Source organism: Branchiostoma lanceolatum, chromosome 12 (assembly GCF_035083965.1).
Source record: "Branchiostoma lanceolatum isolate klBraLanc5 chromosome 12, klBraLanc5.hap2, whole genome shotgun sequence".
In the NCBI taxonomy this organism is placed as follows: Eukaryota; Metazoa; Chordata; class Leptocardii; order Amphioxiformes; family Branchiostomatidae; genus Branchiostoma; species Branchiostoma lanceolatum.
Window position 1 is genome coordinate 12,912,829 of NC_089733.1, and position 21,315 is coordinate 12,934,143.

Below are 21,315 nucleotides of genomic sequence, written 5' to 3' on the forward strand. Positions count from 1 at the left end.
AGATTCTGTCGTATAGCTTCTGTCTTATAGATGTCACTGACATCTATCAGATAAAAATCACGTTAAACGTTTACATCACAAAAAAGTGTCCAAACAAGCGTTTTTATGCGTGTGGTTTATGCAGGAAATTGGATGTCTGCTATGGTTTTAATTTTTTGACATTGACGTTTAGCAGTGCTTATGATACTGCAGTTTTAACGCTGAAGGTAAGGCGGCGCTATTGTCGCTTCCTCGGGGATTTCCATCGTTGATATGTAGTGGCGCTCGACCACGGTGTTACTTTTCCCGAAACACGGGTGTGATGTCACCTTTTTCCAGACACCTTGCACGCACACACGTACATCCCCCCCCCCACGCGTACACACACATATACACACGCACTAACGTACACACACACACATTCACATATACGCACACACACACACACACACACACACACACATACATATATACACACACGCACACTTGGAGACACACACATACCGACAGACACGCGTACACACACACACACACACACACACACACACACACACACACACACACACACACACACACACACATGGAGACACACATACAAAACACAAACACACACACACACGCACATAGAGACAGGCATGTGCACATACACAACACAAACACACACCACACGCACTTAGATCACGTATTGTTCCTTAAAATCCACCTTTTTAGGCCATACAAGTACGTTTTTCACCTGTCATAGTAGTGATAGTACAGTAACTTATTCTCTAAGTTGCTTCTGAAAGAGCAAATAAAAAAAAGTTCTCCGGGCTTCTACATCTTTATACTAAATCCTACTTCAATTCTTCCTGTGCGGTAAGACCTGTAATTTAAACCCCTCTTCTATTGATGCTCCTTTTCTTCACCATGCAAGGGTGCTTCAATGGGAAGTCTTTAAATCCCAATCTATCAATCGAACCTGACGTTAGAAGTAGCGTCCCGCCGGATGTGCCGCTTTAATTCTTTGTGAGGATCCGCTTCTTTATAATTGTAATTGATACACCGTTAAGCGTTAAGAATATGAAGGACGCCCCTGCATTTTTGTCTCGATGACGGGGGATTATCAATCATAGGGTTCTTCCATCTTCACATTTTCGGGAGGGGAGTTAAGCATCTTTATGCAATCTTACTTACTTCGATTTCACCTCCATGGAATGATTGAACCTTTAATATATAGAATGGACAGCAAAATAAACCGAAACAAAGTTATGACAAATAAATGAAACAAACGAAGCTGGGCTGACTGAATTTTCAACGCCTTTGTAACCACCCTTCATTGAAATAAAACAGTCAGACAAAAAAGAAAGATAGAAAGAAAGAAAGAAAGAAAGAATGAAAGAAAGAAAGAAAGAAAGAAAGAAAGAAAGAAAGAAAGAAAGAAAGTTCCGGATGTTGAAAATTTCGCCACGGTCCGAGTGAGTAATCGGGTTTGAATGGACCCACCTCAGCGACTACGGGTCACTGGGCCACACGTGGATGAATCACTCCTAGTATAACCTCTGTTGTTTGCAATCGTGTTTTTTTCGTAGAACAACTACACGAAGTTCTCTATTAAAAAGCTACCGAGTTCTTATGGCTTGTATAGGCTGACGGTTATCGGATCTCGAATAGCCAGCAGAACCCGGTATTAGCTATCAGAAAACTGCTTGTAGTTATTGGGAAAAACTCGACGGCGGCTACAAAGGTAGGAGACTACTTCGAGTAGGTGTATGTTGCTCCGTCTGGTAACTTTGTACGTTTTTCGAATGGCTTGATGAGGGAGACAAGTGACACCAAAACGAAAAGTCGTCGTTGTGTCCTTTTTTAAAAACGTATTTCTTTTTGACAGTTGCAGCTTTCTTACTTACTCATTTATTTGATCGGTGACTTCAACGTGTCTGTCGTAAACCACGCATCCCTAAGACGTGATTTCTATCCAACCAGAGAGCTTTATATTCTACCATCGTCATCATTCAGTCTATCCCAGTGTTTGATAGTCCCATTCCGCAAATTCTACCAGACTGTAATAACTGCAATGGTCGCTAGAAGTCGCGATTTTATCAGGCTACATCTATGGCCATCTATCTCGACAGACAGAGGTGCGACGAATGAGCCAACCAAGTCTTCCAAAATCACTTTCCTTTATTGCCCTTCAGAAAAAAACATTGAAACATGGCATTCAACTTGAACAAGACCTTGACAGGTTTTCGTCCAAAAACTACTTCATGGAATCTCAAGAACTGTGACGAAACATGTCAACAACCCATATATATGTAATAGCTAACGTTTAAGAAAATGTCACCGAATCTCCCGTTTTATTGCTTTTCGTGGTCTTCCGTTCCATATCACTACCAAAAGATAACAAAACCTTGAGGCGACAAGCAATATTCGTGGAAAGAAGGAAATGGAAAGAAATGATAGAAAAATGTTTTTCTCTGCGCGAGTAAAATTGTTAATTGGGTGGATCAGAAAAATAACTATTTTCACAGAAAGGTAGCTAGCTCAAAGTGATCGTGTCATCGAGAAAATACAAGCGTCCTGATAGTGCATAATGGACATATCAAGCAGGGAGGACGCCGACTCGGACACACAACACCATAATATTTGTTTCGGAATGTCCTTCAGCCCAGGGGAGGTCTGTTGTGCGAGTTCTCCGTCTAAACGCCCTGCTCCCCACGCTATCTTTCCTCATACATCACTCTTTACATATGCAGAACTCTATCCTCTGCTGCGAGAATAGCACAGCAGGAGTTGTCTCTTTGTATAGCAAGGAATTGATTTTATTTCTCTAACTTGATGGAACGTTTTTTACTTCCCTGGCATGAACTGGGGCGTCTGGGTAGATAAAAAGGGCACTATGCCAAGGACTCGCGATAGCTTCAGGCGGAGTTTTTACACACACTCAATGTATTGACCGATTTATCTTTGGGTTTTGAGGAGTGTATCAGGCCTTGTACAGCTGTATCGACTTGTGTACAACCTGGTATTGACGTGTACTTGTTTGCCAAGTTCACACAAAACGTCAACTTAAAAAGGAACTGTATTCATTGCAACAGTTCTTTAAAACATATTTCTAGACACAGAGAGGTCGTTCTCTACGCGCTATAGAAAGCTACAAAGGAACCTTTGGCTTTTCTGCGAAGCGTTTGCATATCAGCAAGTGTCTGGGTGTTTGAAGTCAGCGACTGGCGGTGTTATAAAGTCTGCTATTGGCTTTGAGGTGTCGGCTGAAAGATAGTTATGGGCGGAGAAGAGCGGTAAGGCAAAGTGGGAATCACACTCGGCCACGTCCATGGTGTCAAAAAGGGTTCAAGGAAATGATTTTGTGTGAACCCCTATTCTCCGTGTGCTGCTGATATTTTCAATACATCTTTGCGGCGGCAACCATTGACCGTTAGATTTGTTTCGAGCGGATGATTTTCGTGGCAATCATTGACCTTTAGATCTGTTTTGAATGGTTCTGGGGCTTGCATCAGATCCGGGCAAGCAGGTCTATCGACCTATTTGACTTCAAGTTCACTTGAACAACCAAGGAGCTTAAAAGCTTTGCTTATATCATGGCAATTCACTAAACGACACGAAGGAAGCTAAAAGGATGAACAAGACTTGGTTGTCCAGAACGATCGACAATCGTCAAACTGAAAACGTATTGAAATGTCAACTTGTCAGACGCGTAACGCACTGAAATAAATGGCTGAAATCTGAAACCGTTATGTATGTATCAAACTAGCTAGACTCTACCAGTCTCCCCCAGTCGCTGGGAAAATAGTAGAAATTGGCCAAATAGAGTCAAATGTTTGAAGGGAGTCGGCTACGGAGATAGGGTCAAATTGGCTTTCTCCGTAGCCGACTCCCTTCAAACATTTGACTCTAGATCTATTTGGCCAATTTCTACTATTTTCCCAGCGACTGGGGGAGACTGGTAGAGTCTAGCTAGTTTGATACATACATAACGGTTTCAGATCGTCACCGTTTTATCATATGCAGTTCTATTTTTGTCGCTAGCCCATTCTAACCCCCTCCCCTCCCCCTCAGTGAAGGAATTTACAAAGACGGGACGTGAGTCGATCAATGTTTACGTGCTTTGTTCCGATACATCAGAGAACTCCTGACACACAAAGATCGGGATCGTTCCACAAGATTTTGTCTTTTCAGACTCGTTGGGGCGGAATGAATGTGACTGGGTCTGTTTCCCACAGCTGACTGGGAACGTGGGCTCCCAAGGGGTTTTGAGACACACGGTGCCACCGTTGCCACGTAATTTCTTCGTAAAGTGCGTATACTACCTGTTTTCAGACTCGGATTTTGAAAAGTTTCCGATTTCTTCCAGCTGATATGTTCATTATGCAGTGGATACAGACTTTCGACACGGAATTGGTTGGTTGGAAATTCCTTGCTAACCGACTCTTGGGCAAAGAAGAAGAAGAAATATTTACCACATCCCTTTTCTATATATCATGTCATTGGTTAATGCAAAATATATAATTGCAATGGATCTGGTGAAACTATGAGTCAAAATCCTCGCTAACAGAAGCATGCGTTGAGTCGAAAGACATAAGATTTCACGAGAAACTTTATTTAAAAAAAGTAATCCTACCTTGATATAACTTTGACATGACCTTGCAATCTCAATCATATCAAAGAATGTTCAACAGGGTTATAAAACGTCCAACAGGGCAATAAACCTGTTACTACAAGCAATCCCCAGGGCACTGCTCACATACACGTCAAAGCCGAGTGCAGAGTCAAAACAGGGTCGAGTACGTACCCCTGAGGGACCCCTGACCGATGGGAATCTCACAAGGCCACTCCAAGCGGAACCTTGCGTGAAAATTGCCTTTCCAAATTCATCACGTTTATTCAAAGAACGCAGAGGGGTGCCCTATGTGATGTACCACCCACAAGTTTCATGTGTTTTGGACTTGCGTAAAATGTAACACGATACCAAGACAAAATCTACACAAGGAACACTGAAACATTCTTTACGCGTGGAAACGTGACGTTTGAATGCACGCTTGACGTCTCGGCCGATGTTTGCTGTTTTCTATCATCTGATAGGGTTTCTGTGAAGCCTGGCGTGTACAACAGAGGGTAGAGGAACTCCGTAACGCACATCATTGCTCTTCGGATTCCTGGTGATCACCAGCGCCAAGCAGCGAGTCAGCTGATGAAGCGTTGTCTGGTAGGTCTATTAAAAACACATCTCGTGTTAATGTACCACATAGTTTACGCTTTGGACAGTTTGGTTTACGCTACTTGAATATATATTTCTCTTGCAGACACAATATTGTAACATGCTTTCGAAGTTTTGTCTGCAATGACAGCGAATTACCAAGGAGGTTAAATATACATTGGAATTACTTACACAGGAAAAGACAAGTTGTTGTTTTCCGCAAACATTGTCATGTTCTTTGTCTTATAGCTCAGAACAAAATAAAAATGGACTATCTATCAATGATAGGGCTTATTTCCAACCTTTTTGTTGGCTTCCTGAACAGTAGACGAATCTTTATGCTGGTTTTATCAATCATGCAGCAATATCAGCAGCAATGTAAACTCCGTTGGTAGAATGCTGAAACTGATCAATGATATTTCATCTGTGAATATTCAGATCGCTTCAGGCATGATATGTTGTGAAAAACCTGTAGATGATATCCAAGAGCATCGAAGATAAGCCATCTTATATCTTACAATCATCCGAAGCAAAATTTATGATATATCCATGACGAGTATTTTATGGTGCACTGCGACTCATACATTTTGCAAAGTGTTGTATGAATCTGAAACCCCCAAGACGACGGCTCTGTGAGAAAACTTCTGATTTTTAGTTTCCAAGGGAGCTGAATACATACAGGAATATGCAAGACAAAGGATGGTCCCGTAATAGACCTGTTAATAGGAGATAATTGAGATAATCCCCTGGGCTCTTGAGACATGATAACACAATCACTATCATCTGTAGGGAATTCTGCAAGTCTAAAGATGTATTGTAGTTTCATTCATGTTCAATTGCCTTGGAGCTGTTGTTGACATAATTTCTAACATCTGCATACTCATATACCGTATTGTGTCAGTGTGTATTGTGACATGATAAAGTACATCACTACATGCATTGTTATATCGAGGGCGCTGCAAAAATAGGGTCATAAAATCATATATAATTCAATGCCAGATTATTTATTGGTTTAATACAGACTTTGATTAATTTGGTATGGTTTTTAACAGATAAGAAGCATGTTGGAATGCGGAATATGTTCTTCTATAGCCTACAAATTGCGAATCCTCCCGGGATATATAAGATATGCGATACGCTCGTATATATATGAACAAGGACATTATCCTATATAATGTCCTTGATATGAACAAGAGCAAACAAAGACATGAAACTAAGGATTGCAGCTCTCTTGAAGTCGCCAACTGATTGAGAGAGAAATTGACATAATCCAAGAAAAAGAAAGCGATCTGGACTTCTTTGAACATACGAGACAATATTGTAGCTCTAACCAAGGAGGTTAAAATAGGATTTTAACCTCCTTGCTCTAACCTATATAAACCTCCTATCTAAAATGTTTTTATCTAAACCTCCTATTTAAAAAGGTTTTTATCTAAACCTCCCTATAAAGTTTTTATTGGGATTCGTTATTTTAATTTCTTTTCAGACCGTTATTTCTATTTAGACCTCCCATTTTAAAAGGTTTTATCAAACCTCCTAAAATAAGATGCACTACTAGAAAGAAGTACTTAGTGTTGGGAAAACACGTGTAAGACACTGAGACTGATCGGATCATTACATCTACTTGGAGATCATCGTATTATTCACTTTAATATCATTGCTGGAGGACAAGATTTCCCTGGGAAAATTCACAAAGTCAACAAGAGCTACGGTAATAATCAAAATACATTGAACTCTTGAAATAATTCTGCATTCTACCAAGGCAGACGCTCCGAGTAACGATTTATATCTTTATCAACCGACGCTACTTTACAGTACTAGTATTACCCACTTATGATATCCCCCCCCCCCCCTCCCAATGCCGGCTTAGGAAACAGCACATGATAAGCAAACAACAACAACAACAACAACAAAGAAGCCTGCTATTTCTATGGATCCATGGAGCCTAACTTTAATGTGATAACTAGAAGACATTAATTCCTTTTGCAAATTCCAAGTTACCAAGAGCCAAGGTAATCAATGTAGCTCGAAATAGGATAATGTCCTTGCTTGAACCTCCTTGATGCAATTCTGCATTCTACCCCTTGATTCTACCAAGGCAGACGCTCCGATAGTTATAATATAAGGCCTTATAACCTTAGGGATTAGGGAAAATTGTCTCATTCTTCCCGTGGCCGCGGATTTATCACCGAGACGGGTATTAGCAGGCCGAGCACCGGAATACGTTATCTCTGACCTTGGAAACGACCTCTGAACGGCTGTCCGAGACTGGGAACGAGATTAAAGATTCAGGCACACGTCTTACGTGTCGTTAGGACGGTGAACTTTGCACGAGAGCGGTGACCCGTGTGTTCCCGTTCAGCGCACACACGGGTTAGGAATCATAATAGATCCAAACTTATCACAACTAAACTAAACTTAACTCAACTAGGCAAAGGAGCTAAAAACATTCTAGTTATGCTAATAGCAGTTACTCGGGCAACTGGATATGATTTTGGAAAGTTATTATGCTAAGCTATGAATGGTATTAAGCTAAGCTAAGCTAAGCTAAGCTAAACTAGACTATACGAATATATAGTTTAGCAAAGCTTAACTATGCTTAACGAAACAAGCTAAGCTAAATCAAACTAATCCAAGGACATCCAAGAATAAAAACAAAAACTAACCACACTTAACTAAACTAACCTTACCTAAACTAACCCCATTGACCAAGGAGGTAAAACCTCCTTGCATTGACTAAGCTGAGCTAACTAAACTCAAGTAGATTAAACCATGCTAACTAAACTAATCTTAACTCCACTCTAGCGAAGTTTGAATAAACCAAAACACCACACTACACTAACGGAATTGAATTAACATGACTGTTAAAGTTCAACCAAGGAGGTTTCCTTGGTTCAACCGAATGTATATTTTTCTTTCCTTCCTTTCTGAATTCCTTCTCCTAATCACTTGATTACAAAGTTCGCCATTTTTCCTAAACTCGTCACCACACCGCTGAATGAACCCTCTAAACATTGTTTGCACATCTCGCAGCTTTTTACGTCCACAAATTGCACGCCTGCGGCGAATTGGTAAGACCGCCGGTAAAATTCCTCGGAGACACCGACTCCTGCGAGCATTTCAACCCGATGATTTTCTCGCCGGGAGTTCTTCAGCCGTCTATTTGCAGAGGGCTCCATTATTTACCACTCCTGCCACGACCCCATGACTCCTTTCAACAGAACTGTCTATTTCTCCCGGCAGGTACCCCGGCATTACGTTGAGAACGCGAGTTGTGAAAGACATCGCTAGACCGTGATTTTCTCATCGGGGGGCGTTTGGTTTGGCAGAACAATCTCCATGAATACGACCTTGTCTGAACCCAATGGCACTGTTTAAGACCCCGACAAGGTACTGAATATATGTCTGGCTGCAATTTCTATCGGTCATTGGCTCCATATCTAAAACATGATATTGAATATAAAACAATGGATACAAAAATGTAATATTACCTGAAAATTTTCCTACCGTTGGAAACGAATTGTTTAAGATATATATACCTTTACATGTAAACGTGATTTGCTTCAAATATCTGCATTCATACGTTGATGAAGGTTAGACATCCAGGTAATAAGATACGCCAAAAATAGTTACTCAAGCAACTGGATAAAATTTTGAAACAGACGTTTCCGACAGCATCCGCTATCTTTCGTCATTGACTAAAGGAAATGAACTGGGAGAACCAGGTTTTATACCAAATGCATTCATGTTTGACAAATTGAAATTTCTGTCCGTAAATGACCCGTGGAGTCGCCATATGGTGTCAAATAACATCTGACAAACATCTCTTTTCATAGAACGATTTTATTGACAGGTAACCTTAACCCTATCACGTCGCCCGGTAGATAGTGTAATAAAAGCAATATGCACGGTCTTCAAAGGTCGTCCATATGGTTTTATGTATCCTTATTGAGTTCTTGATTTATCATTGGCTACTAAGAATTGAAATACTGAAAGCATAGACTGTATACAGACAGTAGATATATTTTTGTGACCAAAGTATGTCTTAGTTTTTAATTCGTGACTTATGAATTTATGTATCCTTATTGAGATTATGCCTTACTGTCGGCTACGAAGAATTGATATACAGTGTACTCCAAGTATAGAATGCAAATAGCTCTTATTTCACAGACAGTAGATAAATCTTTGTGGCCAAATCATGTTTTGGTTCTTAATCAAGACATATGATTTTATGTATCCTTATTGAGTTCATAATTTACTATCGACTACAAAGAAGAATTGAAATACTCAATAGACTGTATATAACGTTAGCTCTTAATTCATAGACAATAGATATACCTCTGTGGCCAGATTATGAATACATATTTCTTTAATTCTAGAGATCAATGTTATAATAATCGTATTGATGTAGATGCCTATGTATGATACTACAAGTCGATCTATCTGTAGACTTATCAAGATTCATGGTCTTCGATTTGCGTTGGTCCATAAATTTCCCCAACAAACTTGGCAGACGAAACGAAGTCCAATTTCTCATGGGGGCCGTTTGGCAGTCGTTGAAAGTAGCCCGACATTTGTCATCGGTAAATACATTGACCCGCGCGATACGGTCACGTAAATTCTATCTCACCAAACAAAAGAACCAAGACAAACTTTGAACAAGTCTCCAACGAGTTCGGAATAAAGAAGAGCGGCGATTGGCTGGAGTTGTGAAAGGAGGTACATTGACGTATACCCTGATGGCATTCTTGTCTTCTCGGTGGTGGTGTCGTGGAGGTTTACAAAGGGCAAACTGTGCTCGCCGAGCAAACTGTATGTAGCTTTTGTATACAACAATAGTCGGCAAATGGTCAGATTTGGTTTTGTTTACTAGTATCTGTTTTTGACAAACGCAGTGTCTAATACTTTTACCGCAAGCAAACCAACAACACGTTTTGATATAGAATGTAGTCGAGGAACGAGGTTCATCTTGTCAAGAGGCATTTTTCAATTTCTTTATTCCTTGAATTTCCTGACTAGAATCCGATATCTCTGGTTGTGTTTATTTGTCTGTTTACAGGATTTACGTGGGTGTAAAAACATCGGAATTAAGTCGTCCGTGTCTCCTGTATTAATGATAACATACTTGTTTCTAAGAACTATGTGACACAACCGACAAGCCCCTTTCCCATGACAATGTCTGTTAACAGTCTTACCATAACAATGTGCAATTTTCACCTACTTCGAATTTCTCGGTACATTGCGCAGAGGGCTATTGGAGTGCCTCTATTTGTAAACAAAAGCTGGGCATTTTCAGCCACTTGAACTGTATAAAGTAGCATCCAGCTGGGCACTAGAATGTGCTCTTGTCAACCAAGCTAACCAAATATGTTTGGGACAGATCCGTTACAAGCGATCTGAATAAACATTTTTTTTCAACAGAAAGATAATTGTAGTATGTTGCTATTCTTTGATCGTTTCAGGTGGTTCAATTGTTATCTATTTCAAACTTGGTTGATGCAACATATGTCTGTAACAAAATAGACATTATCGATTTTTCTTTGCAACATATTGCTTTCCAATCAATTTGTTCGGAGGAACAAAGCTCGTTTCAAGTCGCGAAGGTGGCAATCGACGAAATGTGTTTATTAGATAATCAATGTAATTACAGAGAAAGTAACTGTAGTCATTGATACTCGCAGTGCTTTTTGATATTTATTTTCCCTTGATGTAACGTAAGACGAGTCGTCTGGCGCTTGAATAGGAGGTAAACAATGGAGGTGAATAGACTGAATAAAATCAACACATCAAAGAGACACAATACCTACAGACTGTACCATTTTGAAAACCTTTCAGAATTTATTTAATATGTTTCCATTATATATCAAAATCTACAATTATACCTCCTAGATTGATGATATGGTGAATACATTAGGCTTGATTGATTTAATTGGCTTGTATTTTGTGCGTAAAGGCAGAGTAATCGGTTTAACCCTTTTGAATAATGGTTTGACCCATTTTGATGACCGTTTCAGAGCGACGACCCAACGCCAACTATTTGACCCGTGGGTGGATTGGGTGGATTTCGGGACGGAACCGCTACCGTGAACTCTCGGCGTGCCCAGTTCGTGTCCGAACCTACATGTGACGGGCACACAGCCTACACTGTTCCTAGCTAGACACCACCCTAGGACATCTTGTAAAGTGTAGAGAGACCGTACAAACAACCTCACTCGTCGAAAATTACGCGGACGGCTTCGTTGGAACATAGCGGGTACCCTGGCGAGTCTTCTGGGTCGTCCCGTACTAAGTAGGGCATCAAACTAAGCGACCCGTGTTCCGTTGAATGGACTATCTTGGTGAACACAGTACATACAACTGTGTTTAGGTGTGCATGAGATTCGTCCTACCCTTGTGTCGGTGAGCTGAAATTCTGTACGACGAGAGAGCGAGCCATTCGTCCCGGGACCCCGGAGCACACAACTGGGGAGGGCACTCCGAGGGGCTACACTCCCCTTCAGCATCTTCCAACTCTCCAAGACATTCTCCTTCTCAAAATAAGATCGGTGAGGGATAAACAAGAACGACACAAGAGACGATGGCGCTTGTGCTACCTGAGGCAGACTTCGTCCAACCGCTGTCCAAAGTGTACGAGTGTCCCATCTGTATGTTAGCCTTCAGGGACCCCGTGCAAACAGCATGCGGACATCGCTTCTGTGCTGACTGCCTTGGACCGTGTATGAGGTAACGTCGACAAATCATAAATTATTTGTCTCTTGCAGTTCAATAAATCTATAAGAAAAGTAAATTATAACGTGGATTTAATTAAGTCTAAGAAACTAGAAAAGAAGACGCCAGTGTGCTAACTTGTAATCTGAGAATGAAAATATACAAGGGATGAAACGCATTTGCCTTCGGCGTTGTTTACATAGAAAACACAACTACACAGGCGACTTTTAAACAATGTAATAGTACCCACATCCGTTTAAATGTGCGTCCTTTCCTCCAAGGTAACTCATTCGTTTGTCTCTTTTATTGGCCATTTTATTGAGGGAGGATATTGGGTTGTATCGGGGTGCAAGGTCAATGGTAAATTGTGCACGTAGCCAACGAGACGGGGATAAAATTACAAATAACGTTACGCAGAAATAATTTCAAAGGTCGCAAAAACAATGAAACGCGTCTTGGTTTTGAGATTGGATTTTTTGTAGCGTCGAGCAATCTTTTACAGTATTCATTGACATTAGGATCGCGTGTAGATTCGTATTGACATTTATTATTAACATGTCACAATGGGTCATTCATGCATTATTGCGTTATCTTGTCAGTCATCATGTAAAAATGATGGGCACTTTGCGTGTTTTAAGTGAAAATATTGTTTTTTGTCAGGGTTAGATTTTGCCAAACGGAAAACGTCCTGTTTTCAATCGTGGTGAAATCAAATCGTTATTTAAATCACAGAAAAGCCAATTTCCCTTGAGTAATTACTGTCAATTTACCGTGGAAGGATCTACTTTGGGGAAGTAATTTGCGATTTTATGATCTGCTTTTAGCTTCAATCTACCTTGTATGCGTCCGCCGGGCCCTCTTTTGAAACGTGTTAGTGGATACTCGGGACAATATTTATTCTAGAGATCTGTACTGTTGTCTTAGGCTCCTAGTTCCAATGCCTTGTTTGGATATAGGCTTGTTGCTACAAATGTAAACTGAAAAATGTGAAGTAAAGAATGTAACACAATTTGTCATCCTACACTTGTCTCAACCATAGGTTACTAGAAAAATTGTAGAAATTGGCCAAATGGATTTTATGATATGCCATATAGCACTTTGGACCAATTTCTACTATTTTTGTAGCAACTTATGTGGTCTGGTAAAGACTAACCCTACACTACATTGTGCAACCAAGGAGGTATTTTTTAAACCTCCTTGTTTCAGCATTCTAAAATAAATTTTTTGAACGCTATTAGGCTATTAGCCTAAGTTATTTAACGAAAGTTAGTTATACTGTACCTTTCTTCAGTTGGAGGTGACAAATTTTGTCCAACATTTATTAAACACCAGTAAAGGTGGAATAAACATTTCTTGTTATGATTTCCCAGCTTGCTCATGGTTTCAACGCCATTGTTACAGTCCTCAGTGGCATTCTGAAACAGTCGCAATGTTTATGTATGAACTTTTGCTTTCATGTAAAAAAAAGGAGACTTGAATATTCCGAATGCGTCTCGCCTGCTGACAAAGTTCCCACGCATTCTCACACAGACAAATTAACGACGTTTTTCTTCTACATTTCTCTAGGAAGAAGAACCCACAATGTCCAATAGACGGGCTGGAACTCCATCCTGACAAGGTAATGTTGTAAATCAAGGAGAATTTTATCCTTCTACTGCATCTAATCTAGACGTTATTTGCACAGTGTTAAGTTTAACGGCACCGTGAAATGTGGATCCGTATTGGGTTGCTTTCCGCACCGTTGCGCGATTTTTCGCCTGCTAATCGATGTTTCGTGCCTCCCCAAATGTGCACATTAAGGATAGTCTAACGAGACAGATACGCAATCTCTCCCGGAATGATTTTTAGATGATGAAATAAATCAGGAACAAAATCGTAGGCGGTGTTGTTGATAGGTCTGGCACGCACCTCCTAAAAACGTGACGTGAGATCTGAGTACATTTTTGTTCAAGCAAAGCACACCCGTTTTTACTTGGGTCAAAAGGCCAGATTTGCATGAGTATATTGGGATTTGAGGATCACGAATGAATCTACTTATTTTGCCTGAAAATTTAATGAGATCAGGTTGTCCCTTGAGGACAGAAAAGCTTTCTACGGTAGACTTTTCTGTTTTTGTGACCCGCGGCGCCATTTTGAAGGACAATGGCCTGTATAGGGAGGAAAGATGAAAAAACAACAAGACTAAATTTACCCTCAATTTAATTTCCTTTGTGCACATAACCGTCATACGATCCCGCCAAAATAGTAATTTAAAAATGCATATAATTTTCGGCTTTAAAATGTGCATATGAGGTGAAATTGACTGAATACGTACTGCCTTTAGAAATGTAAATGGTCATCTTGCCGGTGCGAAACCGGATCCTATTGAAAATGCCGCCTACGTCACGCCGAGCTTTCAAATACTAACGTTCAGGCGGAAGCAAACCAACCGGTCCCATGGTGTAATGGTTAGCACTCTGGACTTTGAATCCAGCGATCCGAGTTCAAATCTCGGTGGGACCTCACTTTTTTTGTCACTTCTATTCTCTTTTTACTACACCTATGTTCATTTTCCTTGCATCTTTCTATTTCAAGGAGCATTTTTTGTATTTTTACGTCTTTAATTTTTTTAAAGAGAGGACATGCTAAGGGAACACATTTTATGTTTTGTTTCTCATACTGTTGATGGGAAAGAAATGTTTTATTTCTGATAGAGTCGATTCCACATTACCGAGAGGGTGTTTGTTGCCTTTTGTTCTAACATTTGTAAAACCTTTGTAACAATCTAAGGGAGATAAGTGACTGTTTAGAACAATTTCCAACATTCATGTGATGTTCTAAATAGTTTCTGCTGTGTTCCAACATGTAAGACAAATTTCTAACATTGCACATGTTATTTGTATCACTTTTGAAACTGTTGGAAAATAGGTTGATCATTTGTTCCTACATGTTCCAACATCATTACAACATGGTATAACTGGGTCAGTGGGATGGGAACAGGGCAATTCACACATCCCTTCAAAGTATAGGGGATTAGGCCTGGGTGCCATGCATAGACACCTGAAGACAAAAGTCCAGACGTGAAATCTAAAAATATACAGAGGCAGACAATAGAGTGTGATTAGCACCTACTTTTATTGGGGCAATAACCCAAATCTACCATTTGAAAAATGATTCAAATTGTTCCAACATGTTCGAACAGTGAAACAATCACATAGATGTTTGAAAATTGTTCTAAATAAAGAAATATTTGTGCAATTACTTTCCAAATAGTTCCAACATATATAAGTAAGTTCAAACATGTTCAAACTTTCATTCTTGATTGTTTGAACAAATTAGAACTATTTTGACTTGAATAGTCTTTTATCTAAAATTGTTTGAACTCACTAGCTATATTACTTGAAAACCCTCTCGGTGACATGGAATTGACTCTACAACAATTACAACTGTGCAACATCTTTTGGCCACTGGTTTTAGTATGAAATACATGTACTTTTTTTTCTGTAATTGATGATAATCATTTGATTTTATTGGGATCATGTCATTTTTCATATGTTTTCTTCATATTAATTAAATATACAGTACTGATGATACTACACAATCTCTCTCTTTCTATGTATTATACTTATTGTATTTTGATTTTACAAAGTTAACATTTATTTATTTGTACCCCCTGTAGCTGTTTGCAGATGTGGCGTTCAGTCGACAGGTGTTGTCCCTGACTGTCAGGTGTAACTTCCGCAGCGATGGCTGTGATTGGAAGGGGGAGCTCCGAGACTTACAGGTGAGTTATTTTCACCTGGTCAGGTGTTACTAGTATAATGGTATAGTCAAACCTGCCCATGAAGACCACTCAGTAGACCGATAAAATCTGGTCTTTGTGGAAAGGTGGTTACTTTAGACAGGTTTATTAATGCTTGTGTCAATGGAAAAAATTATCTAAGGGACCACCAAAAAGTGGTCACATTGGTTGGAATGTAGAGGTGGTTACTTGTACAGGTTTGACTGAGAAAATTGTACATATTTTCATTATGCTCTGAAAATGGAGAACAAAGACACACAATTTTTCTTGGAAATGCCATAAGGTTGAGGGATTTTCTAAAACTAGAATGGAAAACTGATGCATGTTGTGAATATTCAAGTTTGGTTAGAAATAGACTTTGGAACTCCTTAAACATTGTAGTTAGCAAGAACCAGCTTTTAAAATGGTTCCAAAATGTGTTGCCTATTGTACTCTGAATTTTCAAAAACATTTTTGCAGGAACTTGTAATAGTTCTGTGTGTGTTTCCATAATTCTAACTATGCGCCATGTAGTGCTGCTAGTTCTGAACTGGAATTTGCCATCTCTGATTTGATTGTTTTTCACCAGGAGCATCTTGAGACCTGCACATACAGAGACATGGTTAACATGGCCTGTGGTCAGGTGGGAGGTAAGAAGGCGCGGAAGGAAGAGGCCGTCAGTAAGATCAAGAAATGTAAACACTGCGGGAAGGAGGTTCCATCCAGAGAAATGGTGGTGTGTATATAAACTTTTTCTATGTTTACCCAAGTTGTAAAAAGATGTTTTCTTTCATCCATGGCCCTAGCAAAGATGAAAATTGGTAACAAGAAAGGAGAAGTTTTATTACCTTTTGTTTTGTACAGCCAGTAATTCTTTCAAAGGAGATGTGGTCTTTTTTTGGAATGGAAAGGACAAATTGAGGATATTACAAACCCTGATAACTTGTAACACTTACCTTTTATGCTATTCCATTAAGAGCTTCATAGGGGGTCAGACAATACAAGGCATGTGGTATAATAGGATTTTACAATGTACATATGTGCATACATATTCATACACTAAGTTGGAGCGAACACAAAGTTTAGTCTCCAGTATTCTCTGTTATACATCATTTCGGTACTACACAATGCATGTAGTAGGAATTAGCAAATGAAGCAACATGCGAGTAGAAAAAGCTTTGTTACCACAACTCCGTTTCTATTAAAGATGGAATAGTAAAAATAGAAAAGTTAAACCAATCATTGATTTGTAATGTTTTGCACAGCTTCACCACGAGAGCTGCCTGGCAGTGCCGGTAAACTGTCCCAACAGCTGCGGACTGAAGGACGTCCCCCGCAGCCAGCTGCCGCAGCACCTCGACCCGGTCCGCGGGAACTGTCCGCAGTCCGTCCTGCCCTGTCCCTTCAAACCTGCTGGGTGCACCTTTCAGGTGAGGCATGAGGGTTATTTTTGTGAATTTTAGACTCGGTATGCCTAAACACCTCACCCGACCTCATCCGACCTCACCCGACCTCATCCGAGTCTAAAATGCAGTGTATACGGGGTAGGGACATTATTTGACGTTCTGGATACGTTAAATATGCAATTATGAATGCAAAACAAGCAGCAAACTCTAAGTATTTACCAGTTTTTATAAGTTACTCCGCTCGTTTCCATGATAGAAGATTTCTGGCCGCCATATTGGATCATGCCACTGTTGGGGTCTACATGGGGAAGTTCTTCATACCTTTTTTATTTATTTTTGTCCGACGGGACGATAAGACGGTGGGTACTAATTACATTTTCATCACAAACCACTCATAGAAACTGTACACAATAACTGTACACAATAACTGTACACAAAGTGTTTTTCAACCTCGAATACACGCACGCAGTGTGTATTCATTGCGCCGGCCGTCTTGACCTCCCGTTACCTATAAAAACTGGTAAATACTTCAAGTTTGCTGCTTGTTTTGCATTTATAATTGCATATTTAACGTATCCAGAACGTCAAATAATGTCCCTGCCCCGTATACACTGCATTTTAGACTCGGATGAGGTCGGGTGAGGTCGGATGAGGTCGGGTGAGGTGTTTAGGCATACCCTTTTAGACTTGTTATGTAAGAGGAAAACAATTTTCTTGCGTCACAACCTGAAGAAAATTCGGTGTTTTGGTAACTACAGAAATCTACTGCATCCTTGCCACAACACCACTCCGCACAAGGAAAAGTACAGTCCATTCAGGACTGAGCATCGGCCCGGAAAATTGTCTTAAGGCTGTGTCACTAGAACATTTTTTTCCTAAAAAAATCTAGTTCCAATTTGCTGTAACAGTTTAAAGGATGAAAAGCTAATATTTGTATTAGAAATTTTTTCCTCTTACTTTTGTGCCTGTAGTTCAGGTTAAGTGCCTGTTTATATGAAAAATCCATAACACCGGTTATAAACTCATAATGGGTGTTCCTTTGTTCATAACAATTGACTCACCAATTATGGTGTTTTGTATCCTTTTCCATAACAGCTGGAACAAATGGGCACAAAATGGGCCACAAAAAGGGCCAGAACATGTTCCAACAGATGTGACCATTAGAATGTCACTGCTGTTGTGTTTTGTCCATGGTACAGCTACACCAAATTAGTTTCCTGGTTTTTGAATCCAGCCACTTGCTTTTTCTTTCAGATCTGAAAAAAGATCATATCTTACATTAACCATAGGTTTCATCATCAGGCTGTAACGTTATATAAATATGAAATGTCGAAAACTTGTTTGTTATTTGTTTCCCATTGAACTATCTAACATTTATGTTCAACATACTGTAAATGCATTTAAGTTCGAGTGATTTTTATTTCGCGAAAGTGTTTCCGGTGGTTTTAAGTTTGCGGTAGCGCTATAGAGTATAGTCACATACTGCTACAGTATTGGACAAATATGTTCGCGGTGGTTTTAAGTTTGCGGTGAACCAGTAGACGTGAAAACTGCGAACATAAAACCACCGCAAACATTTCTCCATTTACAGTACCTTTCCAGTTTTACTACAGATCTTCCACAGTCACTGACGAAAAGTAGTGGATGCGATGTGAAACATCTAAACTTTTACAAGATCTGTTCAGTTGATTTAGTAACTGTTGCCTTGTGGATAAATTGAGTGTTGTTTTCTTATATTCTAAATAGGCCAAGCGCCCAGAGATGAACAAGCACCTGAAAGTCTTGCCGCAGTACCATCTGGGACTCCTGTGTCAGAAGATCAACGACATCCACCAAACGCTTGCCAAACACGAGGGACAGATGCGGGCGCAGGCTGCCAAAGTCGCCGAACAGAACGAGCGAATCCAGAACCAGAACGCTCTCCTCACCAGTCAGCACCAGCGCGTCAAGTCTCAGAATGTGAAAATCGAGAGCCTCACCGTGAAAGTCTGTAACCAGAGCGAGAAAATCGAACTCCTGCAGACAGAGCTGTTGAGGAAAGAAGCCATCATTGCCGAACAGATGAAGAAGATAAAAGAACTTGAAGTCACGAGCTACGACGGCACGTTACTATGGAGAATAAACAACTTCAGCCAGCGGCACCAAGAGGCGGCCAACAAGCAGGTTCCGTCCATATACAGCCCGCCGTTCTACACCAGCAGATTCGGGTACAAGATGTGCATCCAGATCTTTGCCAATGGCGGCGGCGAGACACGTGGAACGCACATGTCCATCTACTTCCACATCTTGAAGCACCGCTACGACAGCGTACTCCAGTGGCCGTTTCCCCACAATATAACGTTCACTCTGCTGGACCAATCAGACGACTCGAACAAGGCAGAGCACATCTCGCACACCCTTGTCCCCGACGCCACTGCGCCCAACTACCAGAGACCGACGAGTAGTATGAGCGAAGGACGCGGGTTCCACAAGTTTGTGTCGCTGGAAAAGCTCTGGAGTCGCAGCTACACAAAAGACGACAACTTGTTCATCAAAGTCAAGGTCCACTGTTAAGCTGAAGTCAGAATTCAAGCAGAAGTGACTGGCGGGCAGAAATGAGGTTGTTTTGTGAAGCTATGCTAAACCGCTAGTCTACAACCTTTCTCTCAAGCTTGAATATGGCTTTTGCTGATAACTGAACTTCATTGGGCCTAACATTGCCTTTACCAGCCAATCAAAGTGTCTCACGTTAATTAGATTTAGAGTGTGGTAAGGAGCTGTTGTGTCCATTAGTAACTATGTGACTACTTTATCTGTCAATATGATCATGTGACCATGTGAAAGTATCATATGGTGAAGATTCACATTGAAATTCTGTAGTTTAGACAGAAATTGTTGTAAAAAAATGTCATGTTCAGACGTTTTTCGAGATCAAGAAATTACTAATCATTTGCATGGAATAATTGGAATCCATTCTATGATTTCAGAACACTGCAACATCAATAGTATTGTAAAGCTGTTTGGAAGTCAGGTTAAAGTCCTTGCAGCTTTATTCAGCTTGCCAGGAATTGTATGGCAGTCATGAGTGTTGTCGCATTGTATGGTCTGAACTGTCATAATGTGATCATCATTGTTATGAATGAGTTAAGTTTCTTCCTACAGTGCTCAAGGTGAATAGATGTCCTTCAGAAATCATGAGGAGGATCAATGGTTGATCTTGGAAGAGCTGGACTCTTAAGTTGTACATGACTGTAGGTACACAACGTTACATGTACATACTGTTTAAAAATGCAGCAAAATCGTTAACTTTCTGTTCGCAAAAGTGCCTATCAATTAACAGTTTAACTTGCCTTTTAAAACAATTGTTGCTTGCCATTGTAGATTATAGCTCTATTTATTCTTATTTGTAAGAAGGTATGATTTCAAAGGCATTTTTTTTCATTTCAGATGTGCCTAAGTAGTAACAGTGAAAATTTCCTATGCAAAACTAGCTGCATGGTAAACGACCAAAATATTAAGCAGGCTAGTGCTCCAAGAATGTATCTTCACTGCATTGATGGCTTTATTGATTTTTTTATTGACTTTTGTTACAAAATGACAAATCACATTTCATAACTGTTGCAGTTGCCACTCTATAACGTTACCTCATTGTTCTAGTTGTCTTTTTGTGAAGGATTTGATACATGGAATTCTGTACATAGTTGTTACACTGGATGTTAAGTTTTTATTATATGAATGTATGACTTATGCTAACAAGATAAGTATTGATACAGTCACTGTTATGTAAATAATTTATAGAAGGCAAGATTTGCCTGTTTGGGTGATAAAAGATGAGTTTTAGTAAATATGGAGCTTCAACATTTTCATTTTGTTCGGGAAATGACATTAATGTTACAGCTTACTGTATAGTGTTTACGAGTTCTCTAAGACAGCCATCTGCATTCATCAAAGTAAATGAAAATTCTGCTCTATTCACTAACGTTACTCTAAATAAGTCAGATCAGATCATTTCCCCCATTACAAGTTACAGTTTACAATGAAAATGAGGTGCAGGGTTCGCCCAAATTTATAAATAGATATTAAGATATTCAGACATTTAATATTATGTCCAAAAGATATTATAATACAATGCTAAACTTTCCAACTATCCAAAAGATTTTGTTAACTACGATGATGATAATTACCATCGCGAAGACATGGCCATAATCAAAGCGAGGGATTTTGTTGACAAAATTGTTCACACTGAAAAACGAGCATGATTTGTTCTGCCAACCCCCTTGGTTCTGTCCTCA

At 39.9% G+C, this 21,315-nt stretch overlaps 2 protein-coding genes and 1 non-coding gene across 3 annotated transcripts in view; 2 read left to right on the forward strand and 1 right to left on the reverse strand.

Annotated features, from left to right (window-relative positions):
- LOC136445839 (V-type proton ATPase 116 kDa subunit a 1-like) overlaps nt 1-21,315 on the reverse strand; it is a 268,423-nt gene that overhangs the window by 196,891 nt on the left and 50,217 nt on the right. The gene's annotated exons all lie outside the window — the stretch shown is intronic.
- Nucleotides 4,956-20,868, forward strand: LOC136445883 (TNF receptor-associated factor 5-like). The gene is made up of 7 exons (XM_066444099.1): nt 4,956-5,179; nt 11,185-11,893; nt 13,445-13,496; nt 15,537-15,641; nt 16,228-16,374; nt 16,904-17,068; nt 18,791-20,868. The coding sequence occupies exons 2-7, from the start codon at nt 11,748-11,750 to the stop codon at nt 19,595-19,597; spliced, it is 1,422 nt and encodes a 473-aa protein (XP_066300196.1). The 5' UTR covers nt 4,956-5,179; nt 11,185-11,747; the 3' UTR covers nt 19,598-20,868.
- Trnaq-uug (transfer RNA glutamine (anticodon UUG)) lies at nt 14,309-14,380 on the forward strand. The gene has a single exon. It is a non-coding gene; the product is annotated as a tRNA-Gln (tRNA).